This window comes from Schistocerca piceifrons, chromosome 4 (genome assembly GCF_021461385.2).
Source record: "Schistocerca piceifrons isolate TAMUIC-IGC-003096 chromosome 4, iqSchPice1.1, whole genome shotgun sequence".
Taxonomy (NCBI): Eukaryota; Metazoa; Arthropoda; class Insecta; order Orthoptera; family Acrididae; genus Schistocerca; species Schistocerca piceifrons.
The window spans coordinates 150,711,852-150,728,936 of record NC_060141.1 but is presented as its reverse complement, the minus strand read 5'-3'; the positions used below and the strand labels follow the sequence as shown (position 1 = coordinate 150,728,936).

The 17,085-nt window shown below is 43.7% G+C and overlaps 1 protein-coding gene across 3 annotated transcripts in view; it reads right to left on the bottom strand.

Moving 5' to 3' along the window:
• The window catches only part of LOC124796273 (papilin), a 259,683-nt gene extending 244,365 nt beyond the window's left edge, over positions 1–15,318 (bottom strand). For all 3 annotated transcript variants that reach the window (XM_047260389.1, XM_047260387.1, XM_047260386.1), the window contains exons 1-2: positions 15,239–15,318; positions 6,793–6,943 (exon numbers count right to left, since the gene is read on the bottom strand). In XM_047260389.1, coding sequence (XP_047116345.1) covers positions 6,793–6,897 — 105 coding nt within the window. In that variant the 5' untranslated portion in view covers positions 6,898–6,943; positions 15,239–15,318. The remainder of the gene's footprint in view (positions 1–6,792; positions 6,944–15,238) is intronic.
• Between the last annotated feature and the right edge of the window lie 1,767 nt (positions 15,319–17,085).

The window sequence follows — 17,085 nt, the reverse complement described above, 5'->3', positions numbered from 1 at the left end:
AGAGAGGATATATTGAAGGGTAAGTTCCCATCTCTGGAGTTCTGATAGGTTGGTGTTAGTGGGAAGTATCCAGATAACCCGGACCGTGGAACACTGTGACAAGATGTGCTGGCCGTGCACTAAGGCATATTTAGCTACAGGGTGATCCTCATTACCAACAAACACTGTCTGCCTGTGTCCATTCATGCGAATGGACAGTTTGTTGCTGGTCATTCCCACATAGAAAGCGTCACAGTGTAGGCAGGTCAGTTGGTAAATCACGTGGGTGCTTTCACACGTAGCTCTGCCTTTGACCGTGTACACCTTCCGGTTTACAGGGCTGGAGTAGGTGGTGGTGGAAGGGTGCATGGGACAAGTTTTACACCAGGGGCGGTTACAAGGGTAGGAGCCAGAGGGTAGGGAAGGTGGTTTGGGGATTTCATAGGGATGAACCAAGAGGTTACGAAGGTTAGGTGGACGGCGGAAAGACACTCTTGGTGGAGTGGGAAGGATTTCATGAAGGATGGATCTCATTTCGGGGCAGGATTTGAGGAAGTTGTATCCCTGCTGGAGAGCCACATTCAGAGTCTGATCCAGTCTCGGGAAGTATCCTGTCACAAGTGGGGCACTTTTGGGGTTCTTCTGTGAGAGGTTCTGGGTGTGAGAGGATGAGGAAGTGGGTCTGGTTATTTGCTTCTGTACCAGGTCGGGAGAGTAGTTGCGGGATGCGAAAGCTGTTTTCAGGTTGTTGGTGTAATGGTTCAGGGATTCAGGACTGGAGCAGATTCGTTTGCCACGAAGGCCTAGGCTGTAGGGAAGGGACCGTTTGATGTGGAATGGGTGGCAGCTGTCATAATGGAGGTACTGTTGCTTGTTGGTGGGTTTGATGTGGACGGATGTGTGTAGCTGGCCATTGGACAGATGGAGGTCAATGTCAAGGAAAGTGGCATGGGATTTGGAGTAGGACCAGGTGAATCTGATGGAACCAAAGGAGTTGAGGTTGAAGAGGAAATTCTGGAGTTCTTCTTCACTGTGAGTCCAGATCATGAAGATGTCATCAATAAATCTGTACCAAACTTTGGGTTGGCAGGCCTGGGTAAGCAAGAACACTTCCTCTAAGTGACCCATAAATAGGTTGGCATACGAGGGGGCCATCCTGGTACCCATGGCTGTTCCCTTTAATTGTTGGTATGTCTGGCCTTCAAAAGTCGAGAAGTTGTGAGTCAGGATGAAGCTGGCTAAGGTAATGAGGAAAGAGGTTTTAGGTAGGGTGGCAGGTGATCGGCGTGAAAGGAAGTGCTCCATTGCAGTGAGGCCCTGGATGTGTGGGATATTTGTGTATAGGGAAGTGGCATCAATGGTTACAAGGATGGTTTCCGGGGGTAACAGATTTGGTAAGGATTCCAGGCATTCGAGAAAGTGGTTGGTGTCTTTGATGAAGGATGGGAGACTGCATGTAATGGGTTGAAGGTGTTGATCTACGTAGGAAGAGATACATTCTCTGGGGGCTTGGTAACCAGCTACAATGGGGCAGCCGGGATGTTTGGGTTTGTGAATTTTAGGAAGTAGGTAGAAAGTAGGAGTGCGAGGTGTCAGTGGGGTCAGGAGGTTGATGGAGTCAGGTGAAAGGTTTTGTAGGGGGCCTAAGGTTCTGAGGATTCCTTGAAGCTCCGCCTGGACATCAAGAATGGGATTACCATGGCAAACTTTGTATGTAGTGTTGTCTGAAAGCTGACGCTGTCCCTCAGCCACATACTCCCGACGATCAAGTACCACAGTCATGGAACCCTTGTCAGCCGGAAGAATGATGATGGATCGGGCAGCTTTCAGATCACGGATAGCCTGGGCTTCGGCTGTGGTGATGTTGGGAGTAGGATTAAGGTTTTTCAAGAAAGATTGAGAGGCAAGGCTGGGAGTGAGAAATTCCTGGAAGGTTTGGAGAGGGTGATTTTGAGGAAGAGGAGGTGGGTCCTGCTGTGGTGGAGGATGGAACTGTTCCAGGCAGGGTTCAATTTGGATAGTGTCTTGGGAAGTTGCATCATTAGGAGTAGGATCAGGATTATTTTTCTTTGTGGCAAAGTGATATTTCCAGCAGAGACTACGAGTGTATGACAGTAAATCTTTGACAAGGGCAGTTTGGTTGAATCTGGGAGTGGGGCTGAAGGTGAGACCTTTGGACAGGACAGAGGTTTCGGATTGGGAGAGAGGTTTGGAGGGAAGGTTAACTACTGAATTGGGGTGTTGTGGTTCCAGATTGTGTTGACTAGAATTTTGAGGTGTTGCGGGGAGTGGAGCTGGAAGTGGGAGATTGAGTAGATGGGAGAGACTGGGTCTGTGTGCAATGAGAGGAGGTTGAGGTTACCCTCCACAACCTTTCCAACAAACCTCTGCGTCAGCTTTCAGACAACACTACATACAAAGTTTGCCCGACCTGCTACAGAAGCAAATAACCAGAGCCACTTCCTCATCCCCTCACACCCAGAACCTCTCACAGAAGAACCCCAAAAGTGCCCCACTTGTGACAGGATACTTCCCGGGACTGGATCAGACTCTGAATGTGGCTCTCCAGCAGGGATACGACTTCCTCAAATCCTGCCCTGAAATGAGATCCATCCTTCATGAAATCCTTCCCACTCCACCAAGAGTGTCTTTCCGCCGTCCACCTAACCTTCGTAACCTCTTGGTTCATCCCTATGAAATCCCCAAACCACCTTCCCTACCCTCTGGCTCCTACCCTTGTAACCGCCCCTGGTGTAAAACTTGTCCCATGCACCCTTCCACCACCACCTACTCCAGCCCTGTAACCCGGAAGGTGTACACGATCAAAGGCAGAGCTACGTGTGAAAGCACCCACGTGATTTACCAACTGACCTGCCTACACTGTGACGCTTTCTATGTGGGAATGACCAGCAACAAACTGTCCATTCGCATGAATGGACACAGGCAGACAGTGTTTGTTGGTAATGAGGATCACCCTGTAGCTAAACATGCCTTAGTGCACGGCCAGCACATCTTGTCATAGTGTTCCACCGTCTGGGTTATCTGGATACTTCCCACTAACACCAACCTATCAGAACTCCAGAGATGGGAACTTACCCTTCAATATATCCTCCCTTCCCATTGTCCACCAGGCCTCAACCTCCGCTAATATCAAGTTGCCACCACTCATACCTCACCTGTCATTCAACAACATCTTTGCCTCTGCACTTCCGCCTCGACTGACATCTCTGCCCAAACTCTTTGCCTTTAAATATGTCTGCTTGTGTCTGTATATGTGTGGATGGATATGTGTGTGTGTGCAAGTGTATACCTGTCCTTTTTTCCCCCTAAGGTAAGTCTTTCCACTCCCGGGATTGGAATGACTCCTTCCCCTCTCCCTTAAAACCCACATCCTTTTGTCTTTCCCTCTCCTTCCCTCTTTCCTGACAAAGCAACCATTGGTTGCAAAAGCTTGAAATTTTGTGTGTGTGTTTGTGTGTTTTATTATTGTGTCTATCTACCAGCACTTTCCCGTTTGGTAAGTCATGGAATCTTTGTTTTTAATATATTTTTCCCATGTGGAATGTTTCTTTCTATTTGATTTTTATATATATATATATATATATATATATATATATATATATATATATATATATATATATATATATATATATATATATAAATGAGAAACAGAAAAACTCTTTCACATAATCGCAAATAGGGTATGTTACATGTTTGGATGTGATGTTGTTTACACATACATCAATACTGATTTCGATATGACTGCTGTAATACAATTATTGTTTACAGTCTCTGGTTGGCAAACATTCCTTCATTCACCTCTGCAACCCCAATCTCATCCCACCTGCTTTTCATTATGTTTTGCGAGTGAAAGCTTTCCTCACTGTTAAGAAATTACTATGCTATCAAACGAGATGTTTCCATTTCATTATCAAATAAAGGTAAAATGTAAATGCCATGTGGCTAGGGCCTCCTGTCAGGTAGACCATTCGCCTGGTGCGAGTCTTTCGAGTTGATGCCACTTCGGTGACTTGCTTGTCGATGGGGATGAAATGATGATGATAAGGACAACAGAACACCCCAGTCCCTGAGTGGAGAAAATCTTCGACCCAGCCGGGAATCGAATCAGGGCCGTTAGGTATGACATTCCATCATGCTGACCACTCAGCTACCAGAGGTGGACATCAAATAAAGGTGGCATCATTCTTTGATTCATACATTTGATAAATATGTCAATATAAAAGAAATATAATCTACAACATGTTTGGTTCACAATGAAGTGTTTTGTTTCATTATCTTTTTATGTTCCAACACTGTTTACTTTTCTGATACATCTTGTAACTTCCCCAATCAGCTTAAGAATTCATACTGTTGATAACATCCCTGATAGCGGCATTTTATAGCATCAGTTAAAAAAACTGAAAAAAATTCTGAACTGAATGCTTATTAGAGGGCGAAGACTTGCCTCTTCAAATATTTTCCTACCTCAGCTTTATGAAGAGCTCCACACCAATGTGAAGCCACATTATTGGATCTCAAGGAAGAGACGTATGTCAAAACTATACGGTTCTCAAACTGTGAGGTAATATGCAAATACCAATTTAACTTCTAAATTGCACTGTTTAACAGAGGTTGTCGTCAATATTTTCTGTAACATACTCAAATTATTGCTACATGTGTTGCTGTTTACAATCCACAATCAATTAAAACTCAGAAAAACACTGCACATTAATATGCACAACCTCTTCTGCGGTCAGTAAAAGCAGGATAACTTCTTTTTCCAACTAAGGTTGCAGTACTAGAGTACCAGGTAGTTCATAAAAATATCCAAGCGTTTGTGGACGAAGTTTATACCTCCAAAACCACCCACCGCCAGTCACTGGTTTTTGCAGTCACTGGTTTTTTTGTCTGGTGCTACCCTTGGTTTCCCAGTGGTGCACTATAATGGTTTTGCATAGGTAGCTGTTAGTGGTTGTGGTGATGGGAGTGTTTGAAGTGGTTGCCCATCATACCATGGTGGTCACTAGGATTTCTTTCTCTTTCGCATCAATGCATTTTTTAAGGGATAAAATTTCTACATTGTTCTGCAGTTCTTGAACTTGTATGAATATTAACGAATGTTGTTGAATATCCTCGAATGTTAGAACATTGGAATCATGCAGATCACACTGATCCACACTCTAGTTCTCTTAACCGACGAATGTTGCAATGTAAGTTACGGGGAACAAATTCATCGAGAATGTGTACCAGCCTATAGTGAGAAATTGCTCAAAGAACAGCTCTGTGAGCAAACAACGGAAAAAGTTAGGTACAAATTGCACAGTTTAACTTGACCGCTGCATGGAAAATGCTGGGAGCAAAATCTTGCTCTCTCTGCATATCACTTAGCTACTGAGACAATCCATGCCTCCTTCTAGAGCAGCCAGATTAAAGCTTATAAAAGAAAAGAACATGTAATGAGCATCGTGGAAGTGGCATGAAACTTGATGACAAGTCACTAGAAAGACCAGATGCAACTTCTTAGCTTATTTTTATAAGTAATACTAACAATCACTATGCACATTGCACAACACTAAATTCACAATGGCTACTTACTGCTGTGCCGCACAATACTACGGTTGGTGGCGAGTGGAAGCATTCCGTAGCAGTACGAAGTCAACCGACTTTCACAGATCAGAGAGGGACCAAGATAAAGTGTGTGTTCTGATGAGGATTCCCCGTAGCATTTCTGATAGTTTATGTGCGGCATATTTACATAACCCATCAAAATACTTATCAGAGACATATACTATGGTTCAAATGGCTCTGAGCACTATGCGACTTAACTTCTGAGGTCATCAGTCGCCTAGAACTTAGAACTATTTAAAACTAACTAACCTAAGGACATCACACACATCCATGCCCGAGGCAGGATTTGAACCTGCGACCGTAGCGGTTGCTCGGCTCCAGACTGTAGCACCTAGAACCGCACGGCCACTCTAGCCGGCCACTTATACTATGAACATAAACATTAGTTTTCTCCACAAGTAAATCTGTTAAACCCTTATTTGGCATTCACATTCTTTGGCTTCTGCAAATCATCACCTTTCAATCTAAACTAGACCTTCGGCTACTATACAGATCAGTTTATCATTACAAAGAAGATTTCATGGAGGGTCCAGTAGCACTCTGCAACTCAACAATTTTAAAAACAAAAAATGATGTTGGTAACAAAAAAATACCTGCAGAATATGATATCCAGGCAGGAAAAATATTTAAATCCATTGTTACTCTGATTGACCAAGTTGGAAACTTAAACGTTCCAAAGGAATTCCCAAATTCGCTCAATGTTTGTGGTACGCACTTGCAAAGATGCTTCCACATAGCGCCTTAGAACAGTAATATTAACCGGAAAAGAAAAAGGCAAGCCAGTATTCACACCATGAATTTCATTCTTTTCTACTAACATACTATTGAACTTCAAAAGGCCCTAATCCGCGGTAAGATTAGCATACATATGACTATCTATAAAGCACAATGGTAAAGATTCCAGTGCCATGGAGTGAACTTAATAGAACCGTGTTTCTCACAAGGACAAATGTACATACAGTACTTGTAGTGCAGCACGTTTACATGATGGACAACCACGAAAGCAAAACATCCGAAAACAAAAACACAAAATGTAGTTTGTACGAATATACTTCTTCTAAGTTAGATATAACACAAAGGAGAAGATTAATTTCTCGTGTTTTTGTAACTCAGAAAACAACAGGGGAAAAAGACCAAGCGAGGTGCGTGTTTTTCAGCTAATTTACGCTAAAATGATACACTTACTAGGCACTGGCCTTCAACGCAAACGTCCAGTTTTTCATCATTGCACCTCGTCCCGTCGATCACTGCCTGTTTATGTCGGTAATAAAACCGCTCCCCGCGAGGCATGCAGTTCAGTTCACAAGGGTTGGCAGCCTTGGTGTACGGCACCCACCTGCAACATAAGGCAGTAACATGAAATACAGTTTTATTGCTGGTGCTACTACGCATGTTATGAAGGAAACACGGTTACAAAAGAAAGAACTCATCAATTAACATGCTTCCTAAAATAGGCACATGGTTTAAACACCATAGCAAACCGGGACAAAATAAGATCTCGTCGTTCGGTCTGTAACATGGTAGCAAACAATCGAAAACGATCAATACCAGCATACGTAGGGTTGCCAGATCCGAAAATACAAAAACTGTACCGGTACTCAGTGTTGTGTTTTGCTGGATATTTTGCCCTTAAAGCCGAAATTCTTGTTTCAAATAGAAATAAAGTCAGTTGGGCATTTTAAATCATTTATTAGTCATCAGTCTATAGCGATAGTAACCTGAAATGTGCTTGATCTTAAAAGAAAGAACAACAGAAGAAAACAGTAAATGGCCTTACAATTTGGCCATTATGATAGTAACTAACTGCCCTATCTTGTTAATTGCCCGATCTTGTCCTTATGATAATCTAACGTCAAAATAAACTAAGTCCTTCATTATACAAAACAAACAATAAAGTCAGTGCTGGTGTACATTGGCACCAGTACACCATGCGGCATTGAGGTTACGAGAGTGTCGATAGAGGCCTATGACAAGACTCTCTGGAAACACGCCGCCAACCATGGAGGTAGAATATTTTTACCTCCATGCCGCCAACGCCCTGTCAGCCGCCAATATTTAGGATCGCTGCTGCGGACCAGAGGGCCAGTTTATCCAGTTAGTTAGTCTTTTAGTTCGAGCCTTTTACGCCAGTTAGAGTCTGTACGCTGTGGAGTTCCAGCATGTCAGCGAGACAGAGCCGCAGACTTAGCCTCTAGCACAGAGACAGGCAGCGCCTTATAGTAAACATAGCGGACTTCAACAACATTGAGGCTACGTGGACTACACAGAAGAGAGCTTGTACCACAGCACTTAGAAACGTAAAGTTAAGTAGCTCTTTCTTTATGAATACAGAACCCAGTTATTAAATGTGTGCAGTTTGTTTCATAGGTCGAGGGGAGACGAGAGGGTGGGGCATGTTAACATCAACTGGACGGCACCATTTACTTTGCCCCGCTTGCCCTGAACTTAGCACAGTTGTGAGTGACACTGTATGTTAGGCTTCTGCCTGCTGTGAAGAAAAACATAGGACACAGACATAAGAATAGAACTGGTTGGTACATCTACATATCCTGAAGGTATATCTCTTTATTCCTTCTAATATTCATTCCACAAGCTTTGCAAGCAGTGCGTTCGCTGCTTCATCGCTAAAATGCCTAAGAATAACCTGATAGGCCGGACGTGTATATATTTCGCCGGACACGACCGCAAAAAACCGGTACGTCTGGCAACCCTGACCATACAGTGCTCACACATTTACGTGACACCTCAGCTTCCTACCTGTAGTTCTCAAACGGCGGAAGTCGAATAATATTGGGCCAATGGAGTACCCGCGTAGCTGGTTGGTTCAAATGGCTCTGAGCACTATGGGACTTAACATCTATGGTCATCAGTCCCCTAGACCTTAGAACTACTTAAACCTAACTAACCTAAGGACATCACACAACACCCAGTCATTGCCGGCCGGAGTGGCCGTGCGGTTCTGGGCGCTGCAGTCTGGAGCCGAGCGACCGCTACGGTCGCAGGTTCGAATCCTGCCTCGGGCATGGATGTGTGTGATGTCCTTAGGTTAGTTAGGTTTAAGTAGTTCTAAGTTCTAGGCGAGTGATGACCTCAGAAGTTAAGTCGCATAGTGCTCAGAACCATTTGAACCCAGTCATCACGAGGCAGAGAAACCCGCGTAGCTGCTTAATGCTAATTTTACTACGTTTGTTAAATTTAGGCAGTTTGAAGATGTAGATTCTTAGAAGTACTTCTCTTTTTAATGTAAACCCAATCGGCCGCTTCGTTCTTGTCTAATCTCGTGTGAAACGAGTAAGCTGCTTGCCTGCTAACCTTCTCCACTGCTGTATTCACTACATACTAGACGAGGGGTTCCTACTACTGCATCGGCTGACGCCGGTAGAAATTGGTTGGCTTCGGATCACAACTTTTCCGTAGAATACTGTTCTGCGCCCGATCGTCGCCAACATTGGCGATCTAACAATACAGCACCTCTTTGTTACGTTGGCCTTGCGAAGTGATTGTCGTGCTGTGCCAAACCGTTATGCACTTAGGTAGTGCACGACTGAAGTGGAAAGAACCTTGGTGCATCCATCCATGAGTGGATAATGACAAAAAAATTCCATTCCTCTGCGTAGCGCAGCTCCAATGTACACTACTGGTAAAATTGCTACACCACGAAGATGACGTGCTACAGACGCGAAATTTAACCCACAAGAAGAAGATGCTGTGATATGCAAATAATTAGCCTTTCAGAGCATTCACACAAGGTTGGCGCCGTTGGCGACACCTACAACGTGCTGACATGAGGGGAAAAAAATGGTTCAAATGGCTCTGAGCACTATGGGACATAACTTCTGAGGTCATCAGTCCCATAGAACTTAGAACTAGTTAAACCTAACTAATCTAAGGACACCACACACATCCATGACCGAGGCAGGATTCGAACCTGCAAACCGTAGCGGTCGCGCGGTTCCAGACTGTAGCGCCTAGATCCACTCGGCCACCGCGGCCGGCGACATGAGGAAAGTTTCCAACCGATTTCTCATACACGAACAGCAGTTGACCGGCGTTGCCTGGTGAAACGTTGTTGTGATGCCTCGTGTAAGGAGGAGAAATGCGTACCATCACGTATCCGACTTTGATAAAGGTCGGGTTGTAGCCTATCGCGATTGCGGTTTATCGTATCGCGACATTGCTGCTCGCATTGGTCGAGATACAATGACTGTTAGCAGGATATGGAATCGGTGGGTTCAGGAGGGTACTACGGAACGCCGTGCTGGATTCCAACGGCCTCGTATCACCAGCAGTCGAGATGACAGGCATCTCATCCGCATGGCTGTAACGGATCGGCCGGCCGGTGTGGTCGAGCGGTTCTAGGCGCCTCAATCTGGAACCGCGCGACCGCTACGGCCCCAGGTTCGAATCCTGCCTCTGTCATGGATGTGTGTGGTGTCCTTAGGTTAGTGAGGTTCAAGTAGTTCTAAGTTCTAGGTCCGCCAATGCATTGCCCTTTTGCACCTTGTGTATGCGATACTATCGCCATTTGTATACGTGCGTATCGCTATCCCGTGACTTTTGTCGTCTCGCTGTATGTCTGAGGCACTGACAGTATTTAAAGGCGAGGAGGATTTCAAAGGATCAGAATTCGCCGTAGCATATTACGATGTTCGGTCAGTATCATTGGCTTCTGACTGCAGCTTAGAAAGATTTAAGTATCTTGCTGGATATGCTGCTAACGAGTCAGACAGTACAACAAATCACGCCGGCCGGAGTGGCCGAGCGGTTCTAGGCGCTACAGTCTGGAACCGCGCGACCGCTACGGTCGCAGGTTCGAATCCTGCCTCGGGCATGGATGTGTGTGATGTCCTTAGTTTAGTTAGGTTTAAGTAGTTCTAAGTTCTAGTGGTCTGATGACCTCAGAAGTTAAGTCCAATAGTGCTCAGAGCTATTTGAACCAACAAATCACTGGCCACACCTACAGTAAGGTTACTGGCAGCGCCTCAGGAAACATCGACTTCGTAGCTGAGTGTGACTTCTAGCGGGGATTTGCTTGTTGTCATTAAGCTCCTATGTGCCACACTTACCGAGTGTTTCCCCTTATTCATCCACAAATAATTAAAATTGACACCAGTACGTGACCATTTATACGTCTGCCCTAGCTGTCATCAAAACACAAGGCAAAGAAAGCAAAGGAAGCTCAACATCGCAAAGGAAGGAAGTTGCGATTCTCATCGCCTAAAGGTGGATATGGACAATATTTGTGTAAATTTTGCTGTGGAGAAACTTAGATTAGTGACGGAAGTGAAGCTCCTCTGACTGTGTTTGTTTGACGACACTGGAACTCCAACTCCAACTACCTGGATTGAGCCATGATCTGACTTATTTCCTACACCAAATCCCGGCTTTGCTGAACGGCAGACACGGTGAACGAACTCTCTACTTCAACCATCGTCACTTATTTTGGTCACCGGAATGAAAAATCCATCTATTACTTTTACTGTCTCATTTCCTAGTCTAGTTCCCACATCACCTAACTGAATTAGACTACATTCCACTATCCTGGTTTTACTTTCGTTGATGTTCATCTACTAAGCCTTTTCAAGGTATTATCAGATTCGTTCCGTTGGTCTTCCGAGTCCTTTGCGTCTCTGATAGAATTGCATTGTCACCAGCAAATCTCAAAGCAAGTATGGGAAAGATAATGTTAACGAAGTATGATTAGTGAAATGTGAAGTATACATGCAAAATCTGTCACATAGGCTAATCCATAAAATCTGCCATGTAGTTTGTTAAAATGGAACTAGCCCAATGGTGGGAATCAAAACCGTAGATACACATTAGTAGTTACTTCGTACTTATTTATTTTCAAGGAATTTTATTGCGTTGATAGAATGCTATAGGTCTCGTATCTTTTTTTGGAAAGAGGAGTTATCAAGTGTGCTAACGCACTTAAGAACTGATCCTCATCAGACGTACTTGGCGAGGCACGTAGGTCACATAAGAAAATTATGACCGGACATGTTCGTCGTGATGTGTCACTCACAGTCTGACTGGAAAGCTGATTATTCTTAAGCAGCAGGTATAATTGACATAATACTAGGCTTATGTGGATAGTAATTAGTTGACACTGCAATTGCTGAAGATCTAGAAGAAGTTTCTTCTAACGGTTTTGTAATTTGGGATGCATTTGGTTTTTCTGGATACGATTTCTTCAGAAATATCACCATGCATTTGATAAATTTGTAAACCTCATGTTCTTCAGTTTCCTTATCGAGCAGTGAAGACAAAAATTTCCTGCTTTTTTTTCGGATTTGTTCTTGAACCATTCGCGCACTATATTGTCCAAGGATTGTTGTTGTCCGTTTGCGCTTATCAACAGGTTGTTATTTATCCCCATATCGCTGTTCGACTTAGTGTTCAACTGAAGTTGCTTTCATGTTAGGATTAACATTTCTGGTTTCAGAAAAGTCTCTAATGCTTCACTTCTTAGTTCTGCCATTCCAGCATCCTCAGCTTTTTGGCTTTCGTATTCGTCATCAACTTTCATTTTAGAAGACGTAATGTTTACCCAAGTCGTGAAAACTATACAGGGTGTTACAAAAAGGTACGGCCAAACTTTCAGGAAACATTCCTCACACACAAATAAAGAAAAAATGTTATGTGGACATGTGTCCGGAAACGCTTAATTTCCATGTTAGAGCTCATTTTAGTTTCGTCAGTATGTACTGTACTTCCTCGATTCACCACCAGTTGGCCCAATTGAAGGAAGGTAATGTTGACTTCGGTGCTTGTGTTGACATGCGAATGGTTCATCCAACGAAGTGTCAATCCTCATTTCAGTGCAAATGTTCTCTTTAGGGATGAGGCTTCATTCCAACATGATCAAATTGTAAATTTTCGGCCGGCCAGTGTGGCCGTGCGGTTCTAGACGCTTCAGTCTGGAACCGCGTGACCGCTACGGTCGCAGGTTCGAATCCTGCCTCGGGCATGGATGTGTGTGATGTCCTTAGGTTAGTTAGGTTTAAGTAGTTCTAAGTTCTATAGGACTGATGACCTCAGATGTTAAGTCCCATAGTGCTCAGAGCCATTTTTTTTGTAAATTTTCACAATCAACATGTGTGGGCTGACGAAAATCCGCACGTAATTGTGCAATCACGTCATCAACACATATTTTCTGTGAACGTTTGGGCAGGCATTGTTGGTGATGTCTTGATTGGGCCCCATGTTCTTCCACCTACGCCCAATGGAGCACGTTATCATGATTTCACAGGGGATACTCTACCTGTGCTGCTAGAACATGTGCCTTTACAAGTACAACACAACATGTGGTTCATGCACGATGGAGCTCCTGCACATTTCAGTCGAAGTGTTCGTACGTTTCTCAACAACAGATTCGGTGACCGATGGATTGGTAGAGGCGGACCAATTCCATGGCCTCCACGCTCTCCTGACCTCAACCCTCTTGACTTTCATTTATGGGGGCATTTGAAAGCTCTTGTCTACGCAAGCCCGGTGCCAAATGTAGAGACTCTTCGTGCTCGTATTGTCATCGGCTGTGATACAATACGCCATTCTCCAGGGATGCATTAGCACATCAGGGATTCCATGCGACGGAGGGTGGATGCATGTATCCTTGCTAACGGAGGACATTTTGAACATTTCCTGTAACAAAGTGTTTGAAGTCACGCTGATACGTTCTGTTGTGTGTTTCCATTCCATGATTAATGTGATTTGAAGAGAAGTAATAAAATGAGCTCTAACACGGAAAGTCAGCGTTTCCGGACACATGTCCACATAATATATTTTCTTTCTTTGTGTGTGAGGAATGTTTCCTGAAAGTTTGGCCGTACCTTTTTGTAACACCCTGTATAATTCGTGTTAAGAACATGTAACGTTTGTACGAGCTAATATCAGAGTTCTGTTTTGTTGAAAATTATAAAAGGAAAATTCAGCACATTATATTTATTAGTAACTAAGACTATTACAGCAAAAAACTACCATAAAACACTTCAGATTCATAAGGAGCAACGAAAATTCTCCGACAACACTGCTAACTGACTATGTAGAAATTGGTGATAAACAACATCGGGTAATTTACAACCGTTAGGTTGGTGCGTAAGTTCATATCATTTCTGTTTTGCATTTTGGTATTCCGTTTTTATCGATTTTCATTTTTCATTTGTAGTTCACTGTTGCTTTTTGAGTTTACGTAGTGTCATTTTGACATTTGGAGATAGGGAATGGAGCTGTGGACGCTAGAAAATGTAGTACCAAGTGGAGAAATTCGTGCATTTCCGGCATATTCTTCTGTTTGAATTCAATGCAGGGGTGACGGCTGTGAGGGCAGCCAGACATAAAGACATTGGACAGAGCACGGCACGTTCAAGAAACCTGTGGGGTTTGACGAATATTGTTTGAACACATTAACCCACAGTGATACACGTCGGTGCATTCGAGAACTGGCAAATGTTGTGAACTGTGATAATTCCACCATCGTGAGATACTTGCATGCATTGGGTAATGTTCAAAAATTGGATGTATGGGTACCGCAGGCTCTAAGCCAAAATCACAAAAATCAGCAGGTGACCATATGTTCATCTCTGCTTGCTCGTCATCAACTGGCTCATGAGCAACACCGAACATTCCTAACGTACATCGTTACTGGTGACGAGAAATGATGTCTTTATGCAGCATATGGAAAAGAAGGGAATGGTTGAGCCCAAACAAAGCAGCAACTCCTCGTCAAAGACCTGCGTGCTTTCACAAGAGATATTGTTACGCATCGGGTGTAACAGCAGCGCTGTGATGTACTGCGAATTGCTTCCCCGAGGTGTAATAATCACTGCTGACATTTATGATCAACAATTGAGACGTTTTGCAGACGGAGTCTAAGAACAACGACCCATATTTTCCGCTCTCTGTCGAACAACTTTCAATGAACTTCCTTTCTAGTTGAAACCTGCGCTCCGAACATGTTCTTCGCCTCAAAACCACGTTATTTCTACAGCCATAGAACCGAAAAGTCACCCAATGGTTGGCAGGCATTGTAAATAGTGAAGGAGAATATGTTATTGATGAGTGAATCCACTGTTATGGTCATCTGTTGTGTTTATTAAAGTTACGGAAAAACGCTACGAACTTATACATCAACCTAATACTTCTGTACTGACTCTTACGGAATTATTGATCGAGACAGTCAAAGTGCTATGTTTGACAGCAGCTTCTCCAAGGACTAGGAACAAAAGCAAACAACCATAGTTAAGGAATCCAGAGAATTAAAATTTTTACTCGTTGGTGCAGCCGTTAAGAAATGAACAATGAACGTCAACATGTAGACAGCCTTTGCCACTCTGTGCTGACCTTCCTTGACACTGGTAAAATATCCCGTATCTCAATAAGTATTTGTTTCCAGTCATATGTCTGAAGAATATCTTTTCTACTTTTAACTAGTCCTATCTCCTGTACGAATATAGTGCATTTTTAAACACTTCCATATAAAGATAGAAACAGAAACTGTCCACAAACAATATTAAATACGATAAATGTAACATAATAAACCAATGATATGAGATTTATCACAACAGTTTTGATGCAGTACAGTGCTGATTGAAGGCAAAGTAAATTCCTTAAGCTGCTTGCTTGTACTTACGTAAAATATCTATTTTCAAAAGGCTCCGCGTCGAATTGGGAACATTGTTCTGCGCGGAAGTCTTTGGAGTCTTCTGGACAATCCTGTGAATAAGAAGCATTAATTCAATATACATAATTCAAAATGAATACACATTACTTAATACTGTCCTCAGGTGTAAACTAAGCTGTAAGTGACCGTAAAATATACGATTCTCTTCATTAGTTTGAGCTTCGTAAAGGTGAAGACTAAGGCATAAGGAAGTTATTGGGAAATATCCAACAAAACTGGTGGAAATTTGAAAAAAATCCAATGGTATCTCCATTCTCTTACATCCAAATTATTTCAGAATTGTGATTAAATACAACATTGACTGCTAAATCGACAGCGGGAAGTCAACACTGACTTTCGTCCGGGATATACTGATCTACTTCTCCTATGGGCAGAGGAAAGAAAGGAAGGAAGATTGAGTTTAACGTCCCGTCGACATCGAGGTCGTTAGAGACGGAGCACAAGCTTGGGTCATGTCAAGGATGGGGAAGGAAATCGGCCGTACCCTTTCAAAGGAACCATTCCGGCATTTGCCGCGAGCGATTTAGGGTTTGAACCGTCGTCCTCCCGAAAGCGAGTCCAATGGGCTAACCATTGCGCCACCTCGCTCGATATAGAGGAAAGACTAGGTCTTTTACCTCACTCTCGGAACCATCGTAGCACATGAAGGGAGTTATTTATTTATATTTAGCCAACTGGAACTCTGTTAGTGGTAGTTAATAATAAAATATATTAGTATATTTAACAATCAAAGCAATAATAATAATGCTGCGAAGTTGAATAACGGGAAAGGAAAGTGAAGAGTATCGATCGTCGCCTACAGTATTAAGAAGCAAAGGAAGGAATGAAAGAACATTAGGATTTAAAGTCCCGTCAACAACAAGGTCATTAGAGACAAGGCACAATCTCGGTTTGGTTCAAGTCTGGGGGAAAGAAATCGTCCACGCACTTTCAAAGGAACAACCCCAGCTTTCGCCTGGAGCGATTTAGGGAAATCACGGAAAACCTAAATCTGAACGGCGAGACGCAGATTTTAACCGTCGTCCTCCCGAATGCGAGTCCGGTGACGTAACCACTGCGCCACCTCGCTCAGTATTAACCATTGACGCATTTGCCGGAATGATTCGAAAAAACCACACAGAATCCAAATCAAAACACAGTGGCACATATAAAGCAGGACCTGAGGGTGCTGGGGTTGAAACCGTGAACTTCCTACCTATAATCTAGGCGTTTTCTACTTAAGACACCATCTGGAAGGAAAGGAGAAATTGCCAGTACAGATAAATAAGCCCACCGGGTAAAAATCTGTCACCAGGCAGCCACGTAGCTTCCACTGCTGGCATAAGTCAGGCCAGTGAATGGGTGTGCATGTGCCAGTCGGTTGTACGATGCGTCGACGTGGAGAATTGACGAAATGGCAGAAAGGAGCTATCGTGTTTGGACGTGCCCACAAATGAAGTTGCCCGATTTGTTGCTGTATCAGTGCAGACTGTCCAACGTACAAGGAATGTTTAGCCACTAGTAAAAAAAACTCGACCGACACGGACGGGAAACTACTGCCGTGCCCTGTCAATGACGATCGGTTTCAAATCCGACAGTGAATGCAGGTCCATCTCAACAAGTTGCTAAGCGTTGTATACGAAATGAACTGCATGCAGTGAACATTTGGAGCCGGGTCCTCGTCAAAGGCCACTGCTCACTGCGTCTCATAAGGCAGCGGTTCTTCTGTGGACCAAACAACACAGAATCTGGGCCGGAGACTGTTCTGTGGTGCTTTGGGGTGTTTCGCGTGGCATGACTTGGGCCCACTCATTCAG